The 20,193-nt window shown below is 24.8% G+C and overlaps 4 protein-coding genes across 6 annotated transcripts in view; 2 read left to right on the plus strand and 2 right to left on the minus strand.

Annotated features, from left to right (window-relative positions):
* Window positions 1-20,193, plus strand: part of LOC127281135 (uncharacterized) — a 207,356-nt gene that overhangs the window by 183,173 nt on the left and 3,990 nt on the right. Inside the window, exon 9 of one of the 3 annotated variants that reach the window (XM_051304664.1) lies at window positions 17,221-17,230. The exons of 1 other annotated variant lie outside the window; for it this stretch is intronic. The gene's annotated coding sequence lies outside the window, so the exon portion shown is untranslated. Of the gene's footprint in view, window positions 1-11,663; window positions 11,674-17,220; window positions 17,231-20,193 lie in introns of those variants that run through there. One more of the 3 variants, XM_051304663.1, reaches the window with a different exon arrangement.
* The window catches only part of LOC127281106 (probable phosphorylase b kinase regulatory subunit alpha), a 79,820-nt gene continuing 60,474 nt past the window's right edge, over window positions 848-20,193 (plus strand). Inside the window, exon 1 of the mRNA XM_051304615.1 lies at window positions 848-921. The gene's annotated coding sequence lies outside the window, so the exon portion shown is untranslated. The remainder of the gene's footprint in view (window positions 922-20,193) is intronic.
* Window positions 1,128-7,556, minus strand: LOC127281110 (uncharacterized). The gene is made up of 3 exons (XM_051304622.1): window positions 7,461-7,556; window positions 2,680-4,394; window positions 1,128-2,554 (listed from the first exon to the last, which is right to left on the minus strand). Exons 2-3 carry the CDS (start codon window positions 4,345-4,347, stop codon window positions 1,274-1,276), a joined length of 2,949 nt encoding a protein of 982 aa, XP_051160579.1. The 5' UTR covers window positions 4,348-4,394; window positions 7,461-7,556; the 3' UTR covers window positions 1,128-1,273.
* LOC127281244 (uncharacterized) lies at window positions 8,093-18,942 on the minus strand. The gene is made up of 5 exons (XM_051304859.1): window positions 18,806-18,942; window positions 13,829-15,528; window positions 11,997-13,274; window positions 9,689-11,371; window positions 8,093-9,443 (listed from the first exon to the last, which is right to left on the minus strand). The coding sequence occupies exons 2-5, from the start codon at window positions 15,488-15,490 to the stop codon at window positions 8,172-8,174; spliced, it is 5,895 nt and encodes a 1,964-aa protein (XP_051160816.1). The 5' UTR covers window positions 15,491-15,528; window positions 18,806-18,942; the 3' UTR covers window positions 8,093-8,171.

Consider the following 20,193-nt stretch of genomic DNA (forward strand, 5'->3'; position numbering starts at 1 on the left):
GACGAAACGAAAACGGAACGGAAATAATAAGCGCCACCTTCAGATTAATTTCGTTTAAATTTAACATCAACTATACAAATAATTATTCACAAATCTCTTGGAATTATTTTATTTAACTTTTTAAAAACTTTCAATTACAGAGTTTATTAGTATTTTTTATTATAAAGTAGAAAATTAATGTCAACAGTAAACAGAAATAAATAAAAAAAATTATTAAATGTTTCGCGCCATTTTCAAAGTTAACATTCCTGAACCCCCTCCATTGACCACATCAGTTTGAAACGACATTTTGGACAGTGAAGTTCACGTCTCGCGTTACCGATTTTTTACAGTTCTTTTTTAATTATTTTTCATCACATTTCCCTGGAGATTTGTGAATATTTAAAAATTTACACCTTGCGCTAAGTGATTATAGAAATATTTTTATATTTGATTCTCGTTTTGTTACAGGATTCGCGAAATATAGTCGCGAGTGTCGCGTTCGCAGGATGGAAACGAAAAAGTGAAAAAAGTGTTTAATAATTGAAATTTATTCGTTTTCTACTTAATCTTGATTCTTGTGTTCCTTAATTAATCTTAATTAACTATCAATCGCGATTAATTATGTTTTGAATAAAAATTCAACAACCTAACCTAACTTTTTCCCCGCCAATTTCGAAGTTCCGGAAAAGTGATAACGCCATATTAAATATACTACGTAGTTCACATTATAGTTGTTTAAAAGTGTTATTTTAATTAACCAACAATTTTTTCATAAAATAAGTGGAGTGCAATATTAAAAAAATGGGAAATTTAAAGTGAGAAAAGTGAAATTTAAGTGTATTAGTGACAAGTTTTTTTTTGAAAATTCATTAAAGGATAGCTTCAATCAGTTTTCAGTCAACATTGTCACCGGAAACAATCTTCTTGTGATGTCAAAAGGTGAGTTTATTTTTTTTATAAAATAAAATACATTTTCTAAAAAAGTCAAATTTACGATAAATAAAAATTAGCCTATAGCTGAAAATTTTGGCTAGCCAAAATTTTAATTAAATAAAAAAATTTAATTTCTATTTTAAAATAAAAATTTACAACAACAAAAAAAACACAGAATAATATATCAAAATAAGTCATCGTTTATTTTTATTAATTAACAAGTAAAAATGCGTCACATTTTAATATCTTAAATAAAATAAAAAGATTTTAATATCTTAACCAAATAAAATAAAAAGTAATACATTTTTAACACAAATTTATGTTGAAAGTTTAAAAGAATTTTTTAATTCTTACACGTTTAATTAATATTTTCATTAAATTTTTTAACGAAATCGTTATAAATTTTTTCCAATTCTAAAATTCGATTGTTTTCAACGAAATTGGAATAAATTTTTTTTAATTCTAAAATCATATTTTTCTGTTCTTTAATTTGAACATTCGCTGCATTTAGTTGTTCCTTTAATTTTTCATTTTCTCCAATAAGAAATTTATTACACTTAAGTAAGAATAAATCTGTTTTTTCAATATTTTCATCTTTTTCTAAATTTTCACAAAAAACTTTTATTTTCTCCGCTTCAGTGTCTTTGACAATAATTTCTTTTGCCTCTGAATTATTTTCTTGTGTTGTAATATTTGTTGCCAATTGAGAATTCTCATTAATCTCATTAATTTTGATTTCATTTTCTTGAAGTAAATTTGACGAATTTTTATATTTCCAAACATAGGCAATTACAAATTTATTTGCATACATAACACCCTCTGTTTCAAAATCTCGTTCCGGACATAATGAAGCAAATGGATTTTCTTGAAAAAATTGAAAATTCACAGATTTTCCAAGAAGATCGCAAATTATTTTATGCTCCATTTCGGCACGTTCTTTTGTACCCGATGTTAAAATAAATGGAACACCAACTTTTTCCACCGTTAAAATTGTCTCCTTCCAAGTATTTTTCGAAATTTCAAATAATTTACTCTCATGAATATTGAGATTACATCCTAAAATTATTTGCGGTTTTATAAATTTTTTACTCGTAAAATATTTATCATATGTTATACTACGATATTCGATTTTTAATCGTTTCACACCAATTGCATGAAAATCAGAAGTTTCAACAATTATTGTTTCGGGACAATTTGGAACTTGAGGTCCAATGAAAATAATTTTCAAATCTTTTAATTCTTTCATCGAGTATAAAAAGATTTTCCACGAATTTTCTTCTATAAAATCTTTTTCCTTTACGCCAATAATATGAATCACCATTGTTTGCATTGTAAGAAATGAATCGAATTTATTTATAAAATATCTTAATGTTAGCGAAGAAGTTATTAAATTTGATGTCATTAGACGTTGATGACAATTAATATCCATTTTATTTTCATATTTTCTTGATATTACAAAATTTGAATTTAAAAATCCAATCATTGACGATGGTAATTTTTCATAGAGACCTTTAGCAGAATTTATTTCCAATGTTGAATTTGAATCGTTTTCCTTTGTACAAATTGCGTAGGCAAAGGATAATATTTTACACAATTTTTTGTGTTTTTCATCTTTGTTGTGAATTTTACAGAGAAATGCCTGAAAAAATAATTTTTTTTTTTTTTTTAACATTTAAAAGAGTAAAACTTACTTTTTTCTATTTTTATTTATACGTATAGTTACATTTTTCTAATATAAAAAAAATCGTGTAAAATAATTCTTACCCCACAATCGCAAATTTTCAATAAACTCAAATCACTGTCATGACAAATGGCACAAGCTTTGGGAAATAAAAACATTTGCTCCTCAAATTCCTCCATTTCTCTGCCAAGTTTTGCTTTTACTTTTTTCATTATATCAATTTTTGCACGTAGCCATAAATCCGAATCTGTTGTTTTTACATTTTCAAAAAGATTCACCGTACTCATTTCATTTAATAAAATCAAAATTGCACGACAAATATCTTTATGTTGAATTTGATCTTGATTACGATGTTTATTGCCACAATAGGAAATAATTCGACAACGATTACATGTAATTTTTGCCTGATATTTATGACAAACATGACAAATTTGATGATAAAAATATGTACGTGGACGATTTCCTTTTGTAATAATTGATTTGGAATTATTTTTCCCATTAATTCGTTGTTGAAGAATAATTAAAAATTGCGAAGTTCGAAATAGAGTACCATCGACATTTAATTCAAGATACGTTAATGGTGCAAAATTATTAAATCCACTGTAAATAATGTTAAATTTTATTGGTGAATTTAAAACATCTTTTTTAATCACTCTCAATATTTCTTCATTAAATGTTAAAAAAACAATTGGACAATTAATTTTACCAAATTTTTCAATTATTTTTTGCCAATATTTTTTGACTATATTTTCATTTTTTAATGGACGTACATTAAAATAAGAAATTAGAGATGGTTGTTGATAATTTGATTGTGTTAAATAAATTTCATAGGGCATTGTTTGTGTTTCAATGAATATTTTTTTCTTCTTTAATTTACAATCATTACAAAGTGATGATTTATTTGCATATGTTAATTTTGCCTCGCAAATAATTATTTTTAAACTCTTAATATCTGGTAATAAATGTAGAAGTATTTCCCAATAATTATCACAAATTATAAATTCATCTGGACCACCAGAAATATCAAGATGAATAATAATTTCCGTTGGGAAATTTTCATAGTAAATCATTTGTAAAGTTTGAAATATTGTCAATGAAACGCTAAAAAATTCAGAGACAATAATTTTTTCAATTTCTGGTATTTCACGTACTGGTTTTGTGTAGTTATCAAAAAATTGTTTTAACGTTGTTAGTGATTCGTCATTTATTTTTGAAATTTTTGTACCCATTGCAAATTCTTTGACAATATCGTCTAAAGAAAATGTCAAACTTAATGTTAATTTACATTTAATATCATCGTAACGATTTTTTAATATAAGACAATTTCTATTGTGTATTTCACTATTTGGATGTTGTTCGCAAAAACTTGCAAATGGACAATTTGGACAATTTTTCAATTTTTCTTGTTTAGCTTCACGACAAATGAAACATACACGGGGATATTTTAATATATTTGTTTCAATTGAATTTGGAATTCGTTTTAAATGTTTTGTGATATCTTCAGTTATTAAAATTATTTCCGATAACCAAGTATCAAAAGATTTATTTGCAAGTTTCTCATAAATGTGTGTAATTTTTTTTCTTTCTAAAATTTTTCCAATTGCCTTACAAAATGATTTATGTTGTGGCCAATGTTGTAATTGATGACTTTTATCACAATATTGAACCATATTACATCCAGTGCATTTTCTTAATTTCATTGTCGATTGACAAATGATACATTGATTTGGAAAATATTTTGATTCTTCCATTTTTTTTTTTTTTTTAATTTTATTTTTCAATTATAATACATAAAAATCTGAAAGAGTAAAAATAATTTTTTCTGTGAGTTATTTTTTAAAAATATTTTTCCCAAAAAGTCATTTAATATTTTGTGATTTAAATTGATTTTTATTCTGGAATTTTCGACAGAAATTAAAATAGAAAATGTATCGCAGAAAATTTGAATAACAGAAAAAGAATTTATTTTTAATAAATTTTAAATCGTTAATAAATATTTTATTATTAACTAGCAAAATTAAACGCGCGCAAGCGCGCCAAATTGAGTATTTAATTGTTTGTTATAAAGAAATTAAAGATTAATATTATCAATAATAATTTAATTTATTAGAATATTATTACATATTAAATGATAATAATGAAAATTATATATTTACAGGCCTCGGATTATACGACTTTTTTCAAAAATACGACTTTTATCGACTTATTTTAATAAAATGCGACATTTTTTTTTACATTTGAAAAAAAATGTAAATAAAATACATTTTTTTAGTATAAAATGTAGATCTTCTTCAGATCTTCTTCAATTGAATTATTTAACAAATTTTGAACTAAAATGATTCTTCACTAAATTAATTATTTTTAATAATTTTAATTAAATACATCACAAATTCAATTATATCAAAATTATTTTTCAATTAAAATTTTTATGAAATTTAACAATTGTTTATAATTAAAAAAAAAATATCACAATAAAATGGAATTATTTTTTGAAAAATTTCAATTCAAAATAAACTAAAATTCAATTATTACCCGAAATTTTAATTCAAAATCAATTAAAAATCCAATAATTATCAAAAATTTTCAATTTAAAATTTAATTATTTACCAAGTTTTCAATTTAAAATGAAATAAAATTCAATTATTTTTTAAAAATTTCTATTCAAAATTAATTATCCAAATTTTCAATCAAAAATGAACTTAAATTAAATTATTATCCAAAATTTCAATTAAAATTCAATTATTTCTCAAAATTTTCAATTCAAAATCAACTGAAATTCAATTATTTTTAAAATTTCTAATTTAAAATCAATACAAATTCAATTGTTTTTTAAAATTTAAATTGAAATTCAATTATTTTCAAAATTTTCAATTCAAAATCAACTAAAATTCAATTATTTTCCAAATTTTCAATTCAATAATTTTTGAAAATTTCAATTCAAAATCTACTATAATTCAATAATTATCCAAAATTTTCAATTTAAAATTTAATTATTTACCAAGTTTTCAATTTAAAATTAAATAAAATTCAATTATTTTTTAAAAATTTCTATTCAAAATTAATTATCCAAATTTTCAATCAAAAATGAACTTAAATTAAATTATTATCCAAAATTTCAATTAAAATTCAATTATTTCCCAAAATTTTCAATTCAAAATCAACTGAAATTAAATTATTTAAAAAATTTTTAATTTAAAATTAATAAAAATTCAATTGATTGTTAAAATTTAAATTTAAATTCTATTATTTTCAAAATTTTCAATTCAAAATCAACTAAAATTCAATTATTTTCCAAATTTTCAATTCAATAATTTTTGAAAATTTCAATTCAAAATCTACTATAATTCAATAATTATCCAAAATTTTCAATTTAAAATTTAATTATTTACCAAGTTTTCAATTTAAAATTAAATAAAATTCAATTATTTTTTAAAAATTTCTATTCAAAATTAATTATCCAAATTTTCAATCAAAAATGAACTTAAATTAAATTATTATCCAAAATTTCAATTAAAATTCAATTATTTCCCAAAATTTTCAATTCAAAATCAACTGAAATTAAATTATTTAAAAAATTTTTAATTTAAAATTAATAAAAATTCAATTGATTGTTAAAATTTAAATTTAAATTCTATTATTTTCAAAATTTTCAATTCAAAATCAACTAAAATTCAATTATTTTCCAAATTTTCAATTCAGTAATTTTCGAAAACTTCAATTCAAAATCTACTATAATTCAATAATTTTCGAAAATTTCAATTCAAAATCAATTAAAATTCAACTAAAGAACAATTATTTTCCAAAATTTAAACTGAAATTCAATTATTTTCCAAATTTTTAATATTCAATTATTTTCCAAAATCTCAATTCAAAATTAATTGAATTTTCAATAATTTTAATTTAAAAGCATCTAAAATTTAATTATTTCTAAAATTTTCCATCGAAAAATTTTTTTTTTTGAAATTTAATAATTTAAATTATTACTCTAAGGAAATTCAATTATTTTTTTAACTATTTTAATAATATTTTTTGAAAATTCAACTATCTGAAACCATTTTTCAATTAAAAATGATTTTCAAATTATTGTATTTTGTCCGCATTTTCTAATAAATTTTTAGTGAAATCATCTAAAATTTTAATTACAAAACACTTAAAGTTTCAATTAATTTCAAAAATCTCAATTTTAAATCTTTGAAAATTCAATTAAATTTAAAAAATGTTTTCCAAAAATTGTTTGATAAATTATTTTTAGTTCTGTAAAATTTAATAATTGTTTGAAAATTAACAAAATATCTTTTGAAATTTAATTATTTCTAAAAATTTCAACTTTAACCCTTCGAAAAGGATTATTATTAAAAAAAACATTTTTTATTTAAAAATCTAAAATATTTTTGTTAAAATAAAAAACAAATCCACTTTTTTTTGGAATATAAATCGACTAAAGAAGGACAGAAGGACAGACCAAGCATTTTATTATTATATAATTATTGTTAGGAAATATTATCTATATTTTATAAATTCCTTAAAATAACAAGTTAAAAAAGTCCGTATTTTATTAAAATAAATCGAAAAAGTCGCATACAGTCCGGCCCAATATAAAAACTAATTTACTTATTAATCAATTACAATTCGTTTTTAATTTTGAAAAAGAAAATTTTTCATTAGACTTTTATATAAAACACTTTTCTCTAGTTCTCAATGTTTTTGAAAATATATTGAATACACTAATTTTTTATAAAATATATTTTTAGTGGGAATTTTTTAGAAATTGTAATATTACAAAAGTGGCGTTAATTTAATCGAATTTAGTATTTACAGTTTTCGATTCTTTAGTATTTATATTTTAAAAAAAAGATTTATTTACCTCGATATTTAATATTATAGTGAAAAAGTTTCCAAGAAATATATTTTTTATCACGCTTCTTCTTTGAACGATTTGTGCTTGGTTTTTTTTGGGTTATGTTTTATGTCAAAGTTTTAGTTGCATAATTAGATGATAGGGGGAATGTAGAGGCCAGAGTTGGGAATGTCAGAACGAAAAAATTCGATAGATTTTTAAATTTCTGTTTTTTGAATTAAAATCATTAAAATTAAAAAAATAATAATTAATAATAATTGTAAATTGTATTAAATAATTGTAGCTAACAATTTGTTTTTTATTCTTTAGCTGTAAATATAATAATAAAAAATAATAATTACAATTATTGTCCCTTTTATGAATAATAAATGAAAAAAAAAAATAGAAAAATAAAAAATCAATAAAGAAAAAGTATTCGTAAAGTATAAACAATAAAAGAAATAGATAATCAGTTATAAATTTTTTTATTTTGATATATAAACAATAAAACTTTTTTTGTTTCGGCCTATCAAAATTTTCTTCTTAAAAATAGTATTAGAATAAACAAAAATAATTTTTACCTTATTATAAAATAAATATAATTAAAAAGTTTTTTGCCATTCTAGTTTTTCTTAACTATTTGGCAAATTTCACTATTTTTAAAATCGTTTTTAAAACTTCTCGAAATATTAGTAATTTTAAACACACAAATGTTAAAAAAAATTTGAAATTTAAAATTTAATTCTTACAAATTGAATTAATATTCTTTTCAAATTTATCAATGAAATTGGTATACAATTTTTCCAATTCTGAAATTGGATTATTTTCAATAAAATTGGTGAAAATTTTCTTTAAATTCAAAATTTGATTGTTTTGTTCTGTAATTTGAGTATTCGCTGAAATTAGTTGTTCTTTTAATTTTTCATTTTCATCGATAAGAAATTTATTACGCTGCTGTAATAATAATAAATCTGAAGTTTCATTTTTATTTTCATTGCTTAAATTTTTACAAACTTTTATTTCTTTAGTTTTATTGATAATTTCTTTTGCCTTTGAATTATTTTCTTCTGTTATTGTAATATTTGTTGTCAATTGTGAATTCTCATTAATTTTAATTTTGTTCTCATTTGTCAAATTTGAGGAATTTTGATATTTTCCATCGTAAGCAATTACAAATTTATTTGCATACATGACTCCTTCTGTTTCAAAATCTCTTTCCGGTGTTAATGATGAGTATGGATTTTCTTCGAAAAATTGAAAATTCACAGATTTTCCAAGAAGATCGCAAATTATTTTATGCTCCATTTCAGCACGTTCTTTTGTACCCGATGTTAAAATAAATGGAACACCAACTTTTTCCACCGTTAAAATTGTCTCCTTCCAAGTATTTTCCGAAATTTCGAATAATTTACTCTCATGAATATTGAGATTACATCCTAAGATTATTTGCGGTTTTATAAATTTTTTACATGTAAAATATTTATCATATGTTTTATTGACGTATTGGATTTTTAATCTTTTTATTGTAATTGTTTCAAAATCAGAAGTATTTATAATTTTTTCTGAAAAATTTTCAATTTCTGGTCGAATGAAACAAATTTCTAAATTTTTTAATTCTCGCAATGAGTATAAAAATATTTTCCACGAATTTACTTCTTGAATTTCTTTTCTATTTGCGCCAATAATATGAATTATCATTGTTTGCATTGTAAGAAATGAATCGAATTTATTTATAATATTTCTTAAAGTTAGCGCAGCAGATAGCAAATTAGATGTCGCCAGGTTTTGATAATTATCTCTTTGATTTTTACATATTTTTGATAATAGAATATTCGAATTTAGAAATTCAAACATTGTCGATGGTAATTTCTCATAGAGATCTTTAGATGAATTCATTACCAATGTTGAAATTTGTTTATTTTCAGTTGTTGACATTTTATAAGCAATCGCTAATTCTTTACACAATTTTTTGTGATTTTCATCTTTATAGTGAATTTTGCAGAGAAATGTCTGAAAAATTTTTTAAATTTAATATTTAATTCTTTTATTAAAAATAAAAAAAAAATTAATTAGAGTGGTCGTGTTTCAATAAATAAATAAAGAAAATAATTTAAATACCTTAAATTTTTTTTTAACTGTTATAATAATTATAATTTTAGAGTTTAGTTACCTATTGAATTGTTTTTAAAAATAATGGAAATTCGAATTAATGAATTTTTTTTTTTCATGAAAATAATCTTTAAAATAATTCTTACCCCACATTCGCAGCTTCTTAATAAACTCGAATCACTATTATGACAAATTGCACATGCCTTGGGAAATAGAAACATTTCTTTCTCATAATCCTTCATTTCTCTGGCAAGTTTTGTTTTCACTTTTTTCATTATATCAATTTTTGCAAGTAGCCATAAATTCAAATCCAATGTTTTTGCATTATCAAAAAGATTCGCTGTATTCATTTCTTTCATTAAAATTAAAATTGCTCGACAAATATCCTTGTGATGAATTTGATCTTGATCACGATGTTTATTGTTGCAATAGGAAATAATTCGACATCGATTGCAAATTATTTTTGCTTCCAATTTTCGGCAAACATGACAAATTTGTTGATAAAAGGACAAACGTGGACGATTTATTTTTAATTCGGAATTATTTTCTAAATTTCCTTGAAGAACAATTAAAAATTGTGAATTTGCATGTAGTGTGCCGTCACCAAGTAAATGACTATACATTAAAGATGAAAAATTATTAAATCCATTGTAAATAATTTTAAATTTATTATTATTGGAATAATTTAAAATATCATTTTCAACAATTACAAACATATCTTCGTTAAATGTTGAGAAAATAATTGGACATGAAATTTTACTAAATCTCTCAATGGTATTTAACCAATCTTCACGTGTTGATTTTTGTTCTCTTTCCAAAGGATATATATTTAAATTAGCAATTACAGATGGTTTTTCATAATTTGATTGTGTCAAATACATTTCGTATGTTATTGAATAAGTTTCAATGAATAATTTTTTTCCCATTGTTTTACAATTATTGCAAAGAATTTCTTGTTGCATTTTAGTTTCTTCTTCGCCAATGAAAATTATTTTTAAAATTTTGACATTTAATAGTAAATGTAATAAAGTTTCCCAATAATTACCAATCATTGTTAACACATCCTGTCCATTACTGTCAATATGAATAATTAATTCTGTTGGATAATTATCATAATAAATCATTTGTAAAAATTTAAACATTGTCAATGAGATGCTAAAGAATTCAGAGAAGAAGATTTTTTCATTTTCTGAAATTTTACATTCTGGTATTGTATAGTTATTGAAAAATTGTCTAATCGATGTTGGTGTTTTGTCGTTTGTTTTTAAAAATTTTGTACCACTTGCTATTGATATCATTTTATTTTGAAAACTATTTGATCGAAATTTTGTATTCTTTAAAATATTATCAGAACGATTTTGCATTATTTGACAATATTTCTCATGTTTTTTATTATTTTTATGTTGTTCGCAAAAACTTGCAAATGGACAATTTGGACAATTTTTCAATTTTTCTTGTTTAGCTTCACGACAAATGAAACATACACGGGGAAATTTTAATATATTTGTTTCAATTGAATTTGGAATTCGTTTTAATGCTTTTATTACTTCTGTAACAATTGGAATAGTTGCCGTTGACCATAATGGATAAATTATATTTGTAAATTCTTCAAAAATATGTGTAATATTATGTTTTTTCATAACATTTGAAATTGCTTTGCAAAATGATTTATGCTGTGGCCAATGTTGTAATTGATGACTTTCACCACAATATTGAACCATATTACAACTTGAGCATCTACTTAATTTTTTTGTCGATTGACAAACGATACATTCGTTTGGAAAATAATTTGAATCATCCATTTTATTTTTGATTATCGATCGCAATATTTAAACTGTAAAGGAAAATATTTTTTTAAACTAATAATAATTACATTTTTTTAATTTATATAATGTTTAAAATTGAATTTTATTAATAAATTAATTTTTTGAAGAGTGTTGATTACACCATAACCTCAAATATTACAAATGTCAACATAAAAGTTATAATTTTTTAGATACCAATCGCGTAATTGTTTATAGAAAATGTGTATAAAGAAAAAGATTACCTTGTTATTAAATATCTTGACAACTGTGTCAATACTTTGCAATAATTAACATTTGTTTGAAATATTTTCACACTTGAGTTAAATTATAGGAAATTAGGGAGGGAGACAATACGCCAGAGTTGGGAATGTCAAAACAGAATAACGGTAATTTCATTAGGAAAGAGAAACAGATAATAAATTGAAATTTTTATTATTTATAACACAATTTAAAAAAATTACATTGTTAGAAGTTAAAATCAGTTTATAATTTTTTAATCTTTGTATTTTTATGTATAGATTAAAGATATATGTGATTAAAGATATTTTATATCTTTATTTTTTTTTTAAAAAGTAAAGTATTAATATTATCATTTATTTTTAATAAAATATCAAATTTCCTTTATTTTTTTGTTTCATTTTTATCAGACGTTAACATTAATATTTTCTTGGAATTTTTCAACAAAATCGTTATAAATTTTTTCCAATTGTAAAACTTGATTATTTTCAACAAAATTGGTGAAAATTTTCTTTAAATTTAAAATTTGATTTTTTTGTTCTGCAATTTGAGTATTCGCTGAAATTAGTTGTTCTTTTAATTTTTCATTTTCATCGATAAGAAATTTATTACGCTGCTGTAATAATAATAAATCTGGTGTTTCATTTTTATTTTCATTACTTAAATTTTCACAAACTTTTATTTCATTAGTTTTATTAATAATTTCTTTTGCCTTTGAATTATTTTCTTCTGTTATTGTAATATTTGTTGTCAATTGCGAATTCTCATTAATTTTAATTTTGTTCTCATTTGTCAAATTTGAGGAATATTGATATTTTCCATCGTAAGCAATTACAAATTTATTTGCATACATGACACCTTCTGTTTCAAAATCTCTTTCCGGTGTTAATGATGAGTATGGATTTTCTTCGAAAAATTGAAAATTCACAGATTTTCCAAGAAGATCGCAAATTATTTTATGCTCCATTTCGGCACGTTCTTTTGTACCCGATGTTAAAATAAATGGAACACCAACTTTTTCCACCGTTAAAATTGTCTCCTTCCAAGTATTTTCTAAAATTTCGAATAATTTACTCTCATGAATATTAAGATTACATCCTAAGATTATTTGCGGTTTGATGAATTTTTTATTTCTGAAATATTTATCATATGTTGTGCTGCAATAATCGATTTTTAATCTTCTTTTTTCAATTGTATTTAATTCGGATGTGTTGACTATTCTATCTGGACAATTTGGTACTTCTGGTCCAATGAAAACAATTTCTAAATTTTTTAGTTGTTGAAATGAGTATAAAAATTGTTTCCAAGAATTTTCTGACGTAAGTTCATTTTTGTTTACGACAATAATATGAATCACCAATGTAGTCGTCGACGTCGTAAAAAGTGGATTAATTTTTTTTATAAAGTATCTTAATGTTAACATATCAGTTATGAAATTGGATGTCGCTAAATGTTGATAATTGATCTCTTCATGATTTTGATAATCGGTTACTGATGGTTCAGAAAAAGAATTTATAAACTCAAGCATTGACGATGGATATTCATCAATAGAACCTTTAACAACATTTATTCGTATCATAAAATTTAAATTTGGCTCCGTTTCAGTTGTAGACATTTTATAGGCAATCGATAATTCTTTACACAATTTTTTGTGATTTGGATCTTTATTGTGAATTTTGCAGAGACTGACCTGAAAAATAATACATAAAATTTGTGGATATTTAATTTTTCTTTGTTTATGAATAGTATATTTTTTAAATAATTTATATTTATTTATAAAAACATACAGACAAAATTTTAATATAATTTTTAAATTGATAATTAATTTTATAATTAACGTTAAATTGCTAATGTTGAATGATTTTTCGTAAAAGTAAATTTTTTTTTTTGTATGACAATTTCGAGATTTTACAAAAATGAAAATTTTGCTAAATAAAAGTTTGATTTCAATAAATGTAGATTTAGTGAAATAGAAATTCTCAAATAATAAGTAGAAATACCTTGAATATTGAAAAATAAATTCGAAATGATTTCTTAAATTACAAATTCTATTTAAAAATAATCTTTATTTTATAATGAAAATTTTCTTAAGTGAAATTTTTATTAATATTTGAAATCTTGTTTAAAAATGAAAAATTGGATATAATTAAAAATTATGTTAAATTAAAATTCCATTCAATCGAAATTTTGTTTAGTAAAAAATTTATTTTTAAAAATTAAAATTTTTAAAAAAGTTAATCTTACCCCACATTCACAATTTTTCAATAAACTCGAATCGCTGTCGTGGCAAATTGCACATGCCTTGGGAAATAGAAACATTTGCTTTTCATACTCCTCCAATTTTCTACCAAGTTTTGTTTTCACTTTTTTCATTATATCAATTTTTGCACGTAGCCATAATTCTGAATCTGATGTTTTTGCATTATCAAAAAGATTCGCTGTGTTCATTTCTTTCATCAACATTAAAATTACTCGACAAATGTCCTTGTGATGAATTTGATCTTGATCACGATGTTTATTGTTGCAATAGGAAATAATTCGACATCGATTGCAAATTATTTTTGCTTCAAATTTTCGGCAAACGTGACAAATTTGTGAATAAAAACATGAACGGGGACGATTTATTTTTGAATTGGGTGATTCAAAATTAGATTTGACGTCAGTTTGTTGAAGAAGAATTAAAAATTGATAATTTCGATTTACTGAACCGTCACCATATATCTCCCTATGAACCAATGGTGAAAAATGATTAAATCCACTATAAATAATGTTAAATTTAATTGAAGAATTTAAGAAATCTTTTTCAACGATTGTCAATTTTTCTTCGTTAATTGGAGCAAAAAGCATTGGAGACGTGACTTTACGGAATCGCTCGATCGTTTTAAGCCAATCATTTCGTGCAACTATATTTTCATAACCCGGTGGATTTATATTTAAATAAGCAATTAATGATGGTTTTTGATAACTTGATTGAGTTAAATATCTCTCATACGGCATGGAATTAGCTTCAATAAATAATTTTTTTTTCTTTAATTTACAATCCTTACAAAGTGATGGTTCACTCATGTGATTTATCTCACCCTCGATATGAATTATTTTTATAATTTTTACATCTGGTATTAAATGTAATAGAATTTCCCAATAATCATCAATAATTATTAACGTCATTGCACCAACAATGTCAAGATGAATAACAATTTCAGGTGGAAAATTGTCGAAATAAATCATTTGTAAATTGTGAAACATTGTCAACGAGATGCTAAAGAATTCAGAGAGGAAAATTTTTTGAATTTCTGAAATTTCACAGTTTGGCTTTGTGTAGTTATCGTAAAATTGTCTAATCGATGTTGGTGATTCGTCATTAGGTTTTAAAATTTTTGTACCTTTTGCCAATGCTTTCATTTGATTTTTTAAAATATACGGATTTGTATTTGCTTTTCGTAGAATAATTTCAGAATTATTTTTCATTATGTAACAATGTCTTTCGTGTATTTCACTGTTGGGATGTTGATCACAAAAACTTGCCAATGGACAATTTGGACAATTTTGCAGTTTTTCTTGTTTAGCTTCACGACAAACAAAACATAGACGGGGAAAATTTAATATATCACTTTCAATTGAAATTGGAAGTCGTTTTAAATTTCGTACAACTTCTTGTATTATTAGACCAGCTGCCCATGCCCAAGAATCAAAAGATTTATTTGAAATTTTTTCATAAATGTGAGTAATTTTTTTTGTTTCTAAAAATTTTGCAATTGCTTTACAAAATGCTTTATGTTGTGGCCAATGTTGCTTTTGATGGTTTTTGTTGCAATATTGAACCATATTACAACTTGAGCATCTACTTAATTTCGTTGTCGATTGACAAATGATGCACTGATTTGGAAAAAATGTTGGAGATTCCATTTTTGTTGTTTTTTTTATTGTTGATCGTATTTATTAATCTGCAAAAGAACAAAAAACTTTTATCTTATGTAACAAAATTTTTTTGATTTTGTAAAAAACGTCAGTGAAATTGATAACGTTTATGAATGAGAAAAAATATTTTTTTTTATTCAAATTATAATTTTTTGACTGGAAACATTTTTGCAATTATTTTTGATTAATAATTTAAAAAAAAAATGTTAATTTCACCTTCTTTGGAAAAATGAGACGTAAATCAATTGAATTTAATATCAAAACATTTTGCTCTGCAGTTTTAAAAGCTTTAACTAAATTTTTTAACGCTGACAAAGATTTACATTTGATCTAAATTAAATTTTTTTGTTGAAAAACAAAGAAGATAATTTTTAATGTATATTAAAAAACCATAAATATCAAATTAATTATTTAAACTTATTGAAAATCAAATGAAGTATTTTTTTCATAAATTCAAACAAATTTCTAAATCTTTAAAATTAAAAAAAAGTAAACAAAAACAACAACAAAGAAAAGATAATTGTACATGAATTTTTTGTAACCGTCACAAATCGCATTTTAATGATAATAACAATAATTCATCAAAAATTAGAATTTTCCAAACATAAACAAATGAATGCTGACGGAATCTCTCGATTATTTTATAGATTGTATATTTACCTGGGTATTAAATCCAATGTAAAAGTTTTTAATAATTTATGTACTTCTTGAGGAACCACAATCGGTAGACTGTTATGAACGATATGAAGTTACATTATTAAAGTACGGCCACAGCTCAGCTAAGTAAGGTCGTCATATGGTAACGTATAAGAGTGAGCGAAATAAGAACAATAGAACATTTTTTATTTCTCTCACTTTTATATGTTACACTGACGATCTTACTACTAGATAGCTGAGCTGTGGCCGTACCCTTACGTTCCTCGTAAGGAGAGGATTGAAATTGAGGAATTTTATATCTAATCGTGCTTTTAAGAAATATGACTCATTTGAGTATAATAACAGAATATAATTGAGAAGTTCTCCACATAGAAAACTTATACATAAACTTATGTTGTATATAGGTATATGAGTGTTGTGTTTATAAATCGTTTAAATTTTTGCATGTTCAGATGGTTTATGTTTATTTCTTACTATACATACTTATATCACTATTAATCATTATTATCATTATTATAATTGTTATAAATATAAAAACAAAATTTAATTTTTAGAAAAAAAGGTCAAAATTTAATTTTTAAATTAGCGCAGTTTTTTTAAAATTCATTATTATAAAATGAATTTTTAATATATCTCATTGTTATTATTGATAAGAAGTTTAACATTCCTTTATAAAATATATACCAAAATTTTCACAAAAATTTTATCATATCTCGTGATAACTTTTTAAAGTAGGTTTTTATTGGCACTTCCAAGAATAATTTTATCAATATTGATAAATAAAAATATTACTTCAATTTCCAAAATTTCGTTTTATTACTTATATAACAGAAAATTTATTTTTCTTGATATAAAATTTCAAGATGAAAAGTATAATGTTCAATTTTTTTTAAATTAAAACATTTTTTTTATTACTCAATTTTATGATAATAATTAGAGTGCTTTTATTTATTTTTTTTATTACGTACTTTCTTTGAAGTTACGTCGCACTTTGATATTTTTTTCCTAAAATGTATAATACATTTGCTATAATTAACATTTGTTTGAAATATTTGCACACTTGAGTTAAATTAGGAAATTAGGGAGGGAGACAATACGCCAGAATTGGGAATGTCAAAACAGAGTGGTTGGTAGCGGGTAATTTCATTAGGAAAAAGAAATAGATAATAAATTGAAATTTTTATTCTTTATAACACAATTTTAAAAAAAATTACATTTTTAGTAGATAATATCAGTTTCATATTTTTATATTTATATGTATAGATTAAATATACATATATATGATTAAAAATAATTTATATATTTATAATTTCTTAAAAAGTAAAGTATACTTGATGGATTTTGTTGCAATATTGAACCATATTACAACCGGTACATCTACTTAATTTCGTTGTCGATTGACAAATGATGCACTGATTTGGAAAAAATGTTGAAGATTCCATTTTTGTTGTTTTTTTATTGTTGATCGTATTTATTAATCTGCAAAAGAACAAAAAACTTTTATCTTATGTAACAAAATTTTTTTGATTTTGTAAAAAACGTCAGTGAAATTGATAACGTTTATGAAAGAGAAAAAATATTTTTTTTTATGCAAATTATAATTTTTTGACTGGAATCATTTTTGCAATTATTTTTGATTAATAATTTTTTTAAAAAAATGTTAATTTCACCGTCTTTGGAAAAATGAGACGTAAATCAATTGAATTTAATATCAAAACATTTTGCTATCTGCAGTTTTAAAATCTTTAACTAAATTTTTTAACACTGACAAAGATTTACATTTTGATCTAATTTAAAATTTTTTTTTGGAAAAACAAAGAAGATAATTTTTAGTGTATATTAAAAAACCATACCGTGGATGTACCAGTTACTGTCCATGTCCCAGTTTCCGTCCATTTTACAAATATCTCGTATAGTAATTTAAATTATTTTTTAACAATAATTTATTCCTTTTGGCACACAATCGACTTATTAGTTTAAGTAAACAAATAAAAGAAAATAATTTTTTTATAAATGTTATTTTGAAAATTAAACTGGACGGAAACTAGGTCTTAGGTGGACAGTAACTGGGACATCCACGGTAAATGTCAAATTAATTAAATAGCAGCAAAATTAAACGCGCGCAAGCGCGTGAAATTAGGACTGTAATTGTTTATTATAAAGAAATTAAAATTAATATTATCAATAATATTTTTAATTTATTATAATATTATTACATTGTTAATAATAATTCCTTAATTTTTATCAAATAAAAAAAATATTTATTGTAAAAATTTCTTATCATCAAAATATTTATCATTAAATAAAGTTTTTTATTTTTTATTATATAATAATAAATAATAATAATTATTATTAATCTATTATATGAAATATATAAATTTTCAATTGCCTATAATAAAAAAAAATATTTTGCAAAAAAAAAAATATAACCAAAAAATAATAAAAATATTTGTTATTAAATGAAATTTTTTATTTTTTATTATTATATAATAATAAATAATAATAATTATTATTAATAAATTTAAATTAATAAATAAATAATTTATAAATTATTTAAATTTAATATTTAATATATATTATTCATTATTCCTAATTAATTAATTAATGTAACATATATAAATATATATATAAAATATAATATATTACTTGTTTAGCTGACTACCCCATTCGGATTAGCGGGGTGGCACTTGACATTCTTTGTGCAACTGTGATATTTTGGTGAGTTTTCACTGCGTTTAACCATGCGAAAGAGTAGGTATACCTGCTACAACGATCCACGTATTCCTCCTGGAATACCGTGGTCTGACGACCCTGTGGAACGGGAAGTCCAGTACGGCAGAGCTCTAGGTGCGGCTACGGGAGGTCCGAACTGGTATGAGTCAGACGACGACGACTTTAAGACTTGGGAGGAGATCGCTACGGAGGAGTGCGTACCCCCGAGCTTGTTCAGGAAGTGGATGAAAGGGAGGAGGAAGGCTGGCCTCGAATGCGGCGGCTCGGGAACAACTCGCCGCCGTTATCGAGAAGGTCGCGCTGGAGATGGTGGCCCAATAGCTACAAGCAGTAGAGCCGGCAGTAGTGACTACTACGTGGCCGGTGGCCCCTGATGATGAGGAAAACGACCCGAAGTTTTCGGGGCGGGAATTGCGGGATGAACCCGCATTCCGCCTGTTAGCTGCTATTCCAAGCAAGGGGGGGGCGGACGTCCTGACGACCTCGCGGCCCCCGAACCGATGGAGGAAGGCGGTTTTCAACCAACTTTGGTGTTGAATACATCGCGGAGCGAAGATGGCACGGAGCCGTATCTCACGGGTGACGTGGGTGCCTGCGTCAACGTCCTGTGGGGATTGGGAGTTAATCAGGAAGGCCCAGACCAACGGGCATCGGCTGAGCGGGGGTTCTCTTGGGCTACGATGTGCGCAGTATCAGCTAACGGATCCGGGTTCGTGAATACACGGGAGGTGGGTGTATTCGAACGACCCGTGGAAGCAATGTTCAGATCTCAGGACACTGATCCGTCCCAGCGTACAAGATACGTGGTCAAACAGGGAACATCCCGGGCTGCAAATCCTGAAGTTAAGAAGACGGGAGGGAAACGCGTTCGAAAAGTCGCGCTGGGCACGAGGGCTCGGGCGATTGCGGAGAAAATACATACATTAGAACGGCCCCCGCGTGCTAGGCGCACTAGAGGGCGGAGGGAAGAACCCCCAGTGGGCAGCTGCTGACGGGTAAGGGTGAGGGGCGGCACATGGCTGAGAGACTAAAAGAACTTGTCTTGCTATGGGCCGCGGACAGACAGGGCCTCCTCGACGAAGACGACAGGAGTGAGGGGGAGGGTCCGCCGAGTGCACGGGGAGTGGTGGAGGACACACACAAGAGTGATGAATCAGCGTCTGTCGCCTTCGGGCGATGCTTATCTTACGGCCGTATGGCTGCCGCTGTTCTGAGCAGGCACGTGTGTCCTTTCTGCTTATTCTGCAACGTTGCATCGGTGGACGTTAACGACCTGGAGGTGACGGAGCACCGCGTGTGGC

This window comes from Leptopilina boulardi, unplaced genomic scaffold (assembly GCF_019393585.1).
Source record: "Leptopilina boulardi isolate dan_hultmark-lab unplaced genomic scaffold, ZJU_Lbou_2.1 LbouV2_266, whole genome shotgun sequence".
Lineage (NCBI taxonomy): Eukaryota > Metazoa > Arthropoda > Insecta > Hymenoptera > Figitidae > Leptopilina > Leptopilina boulardi.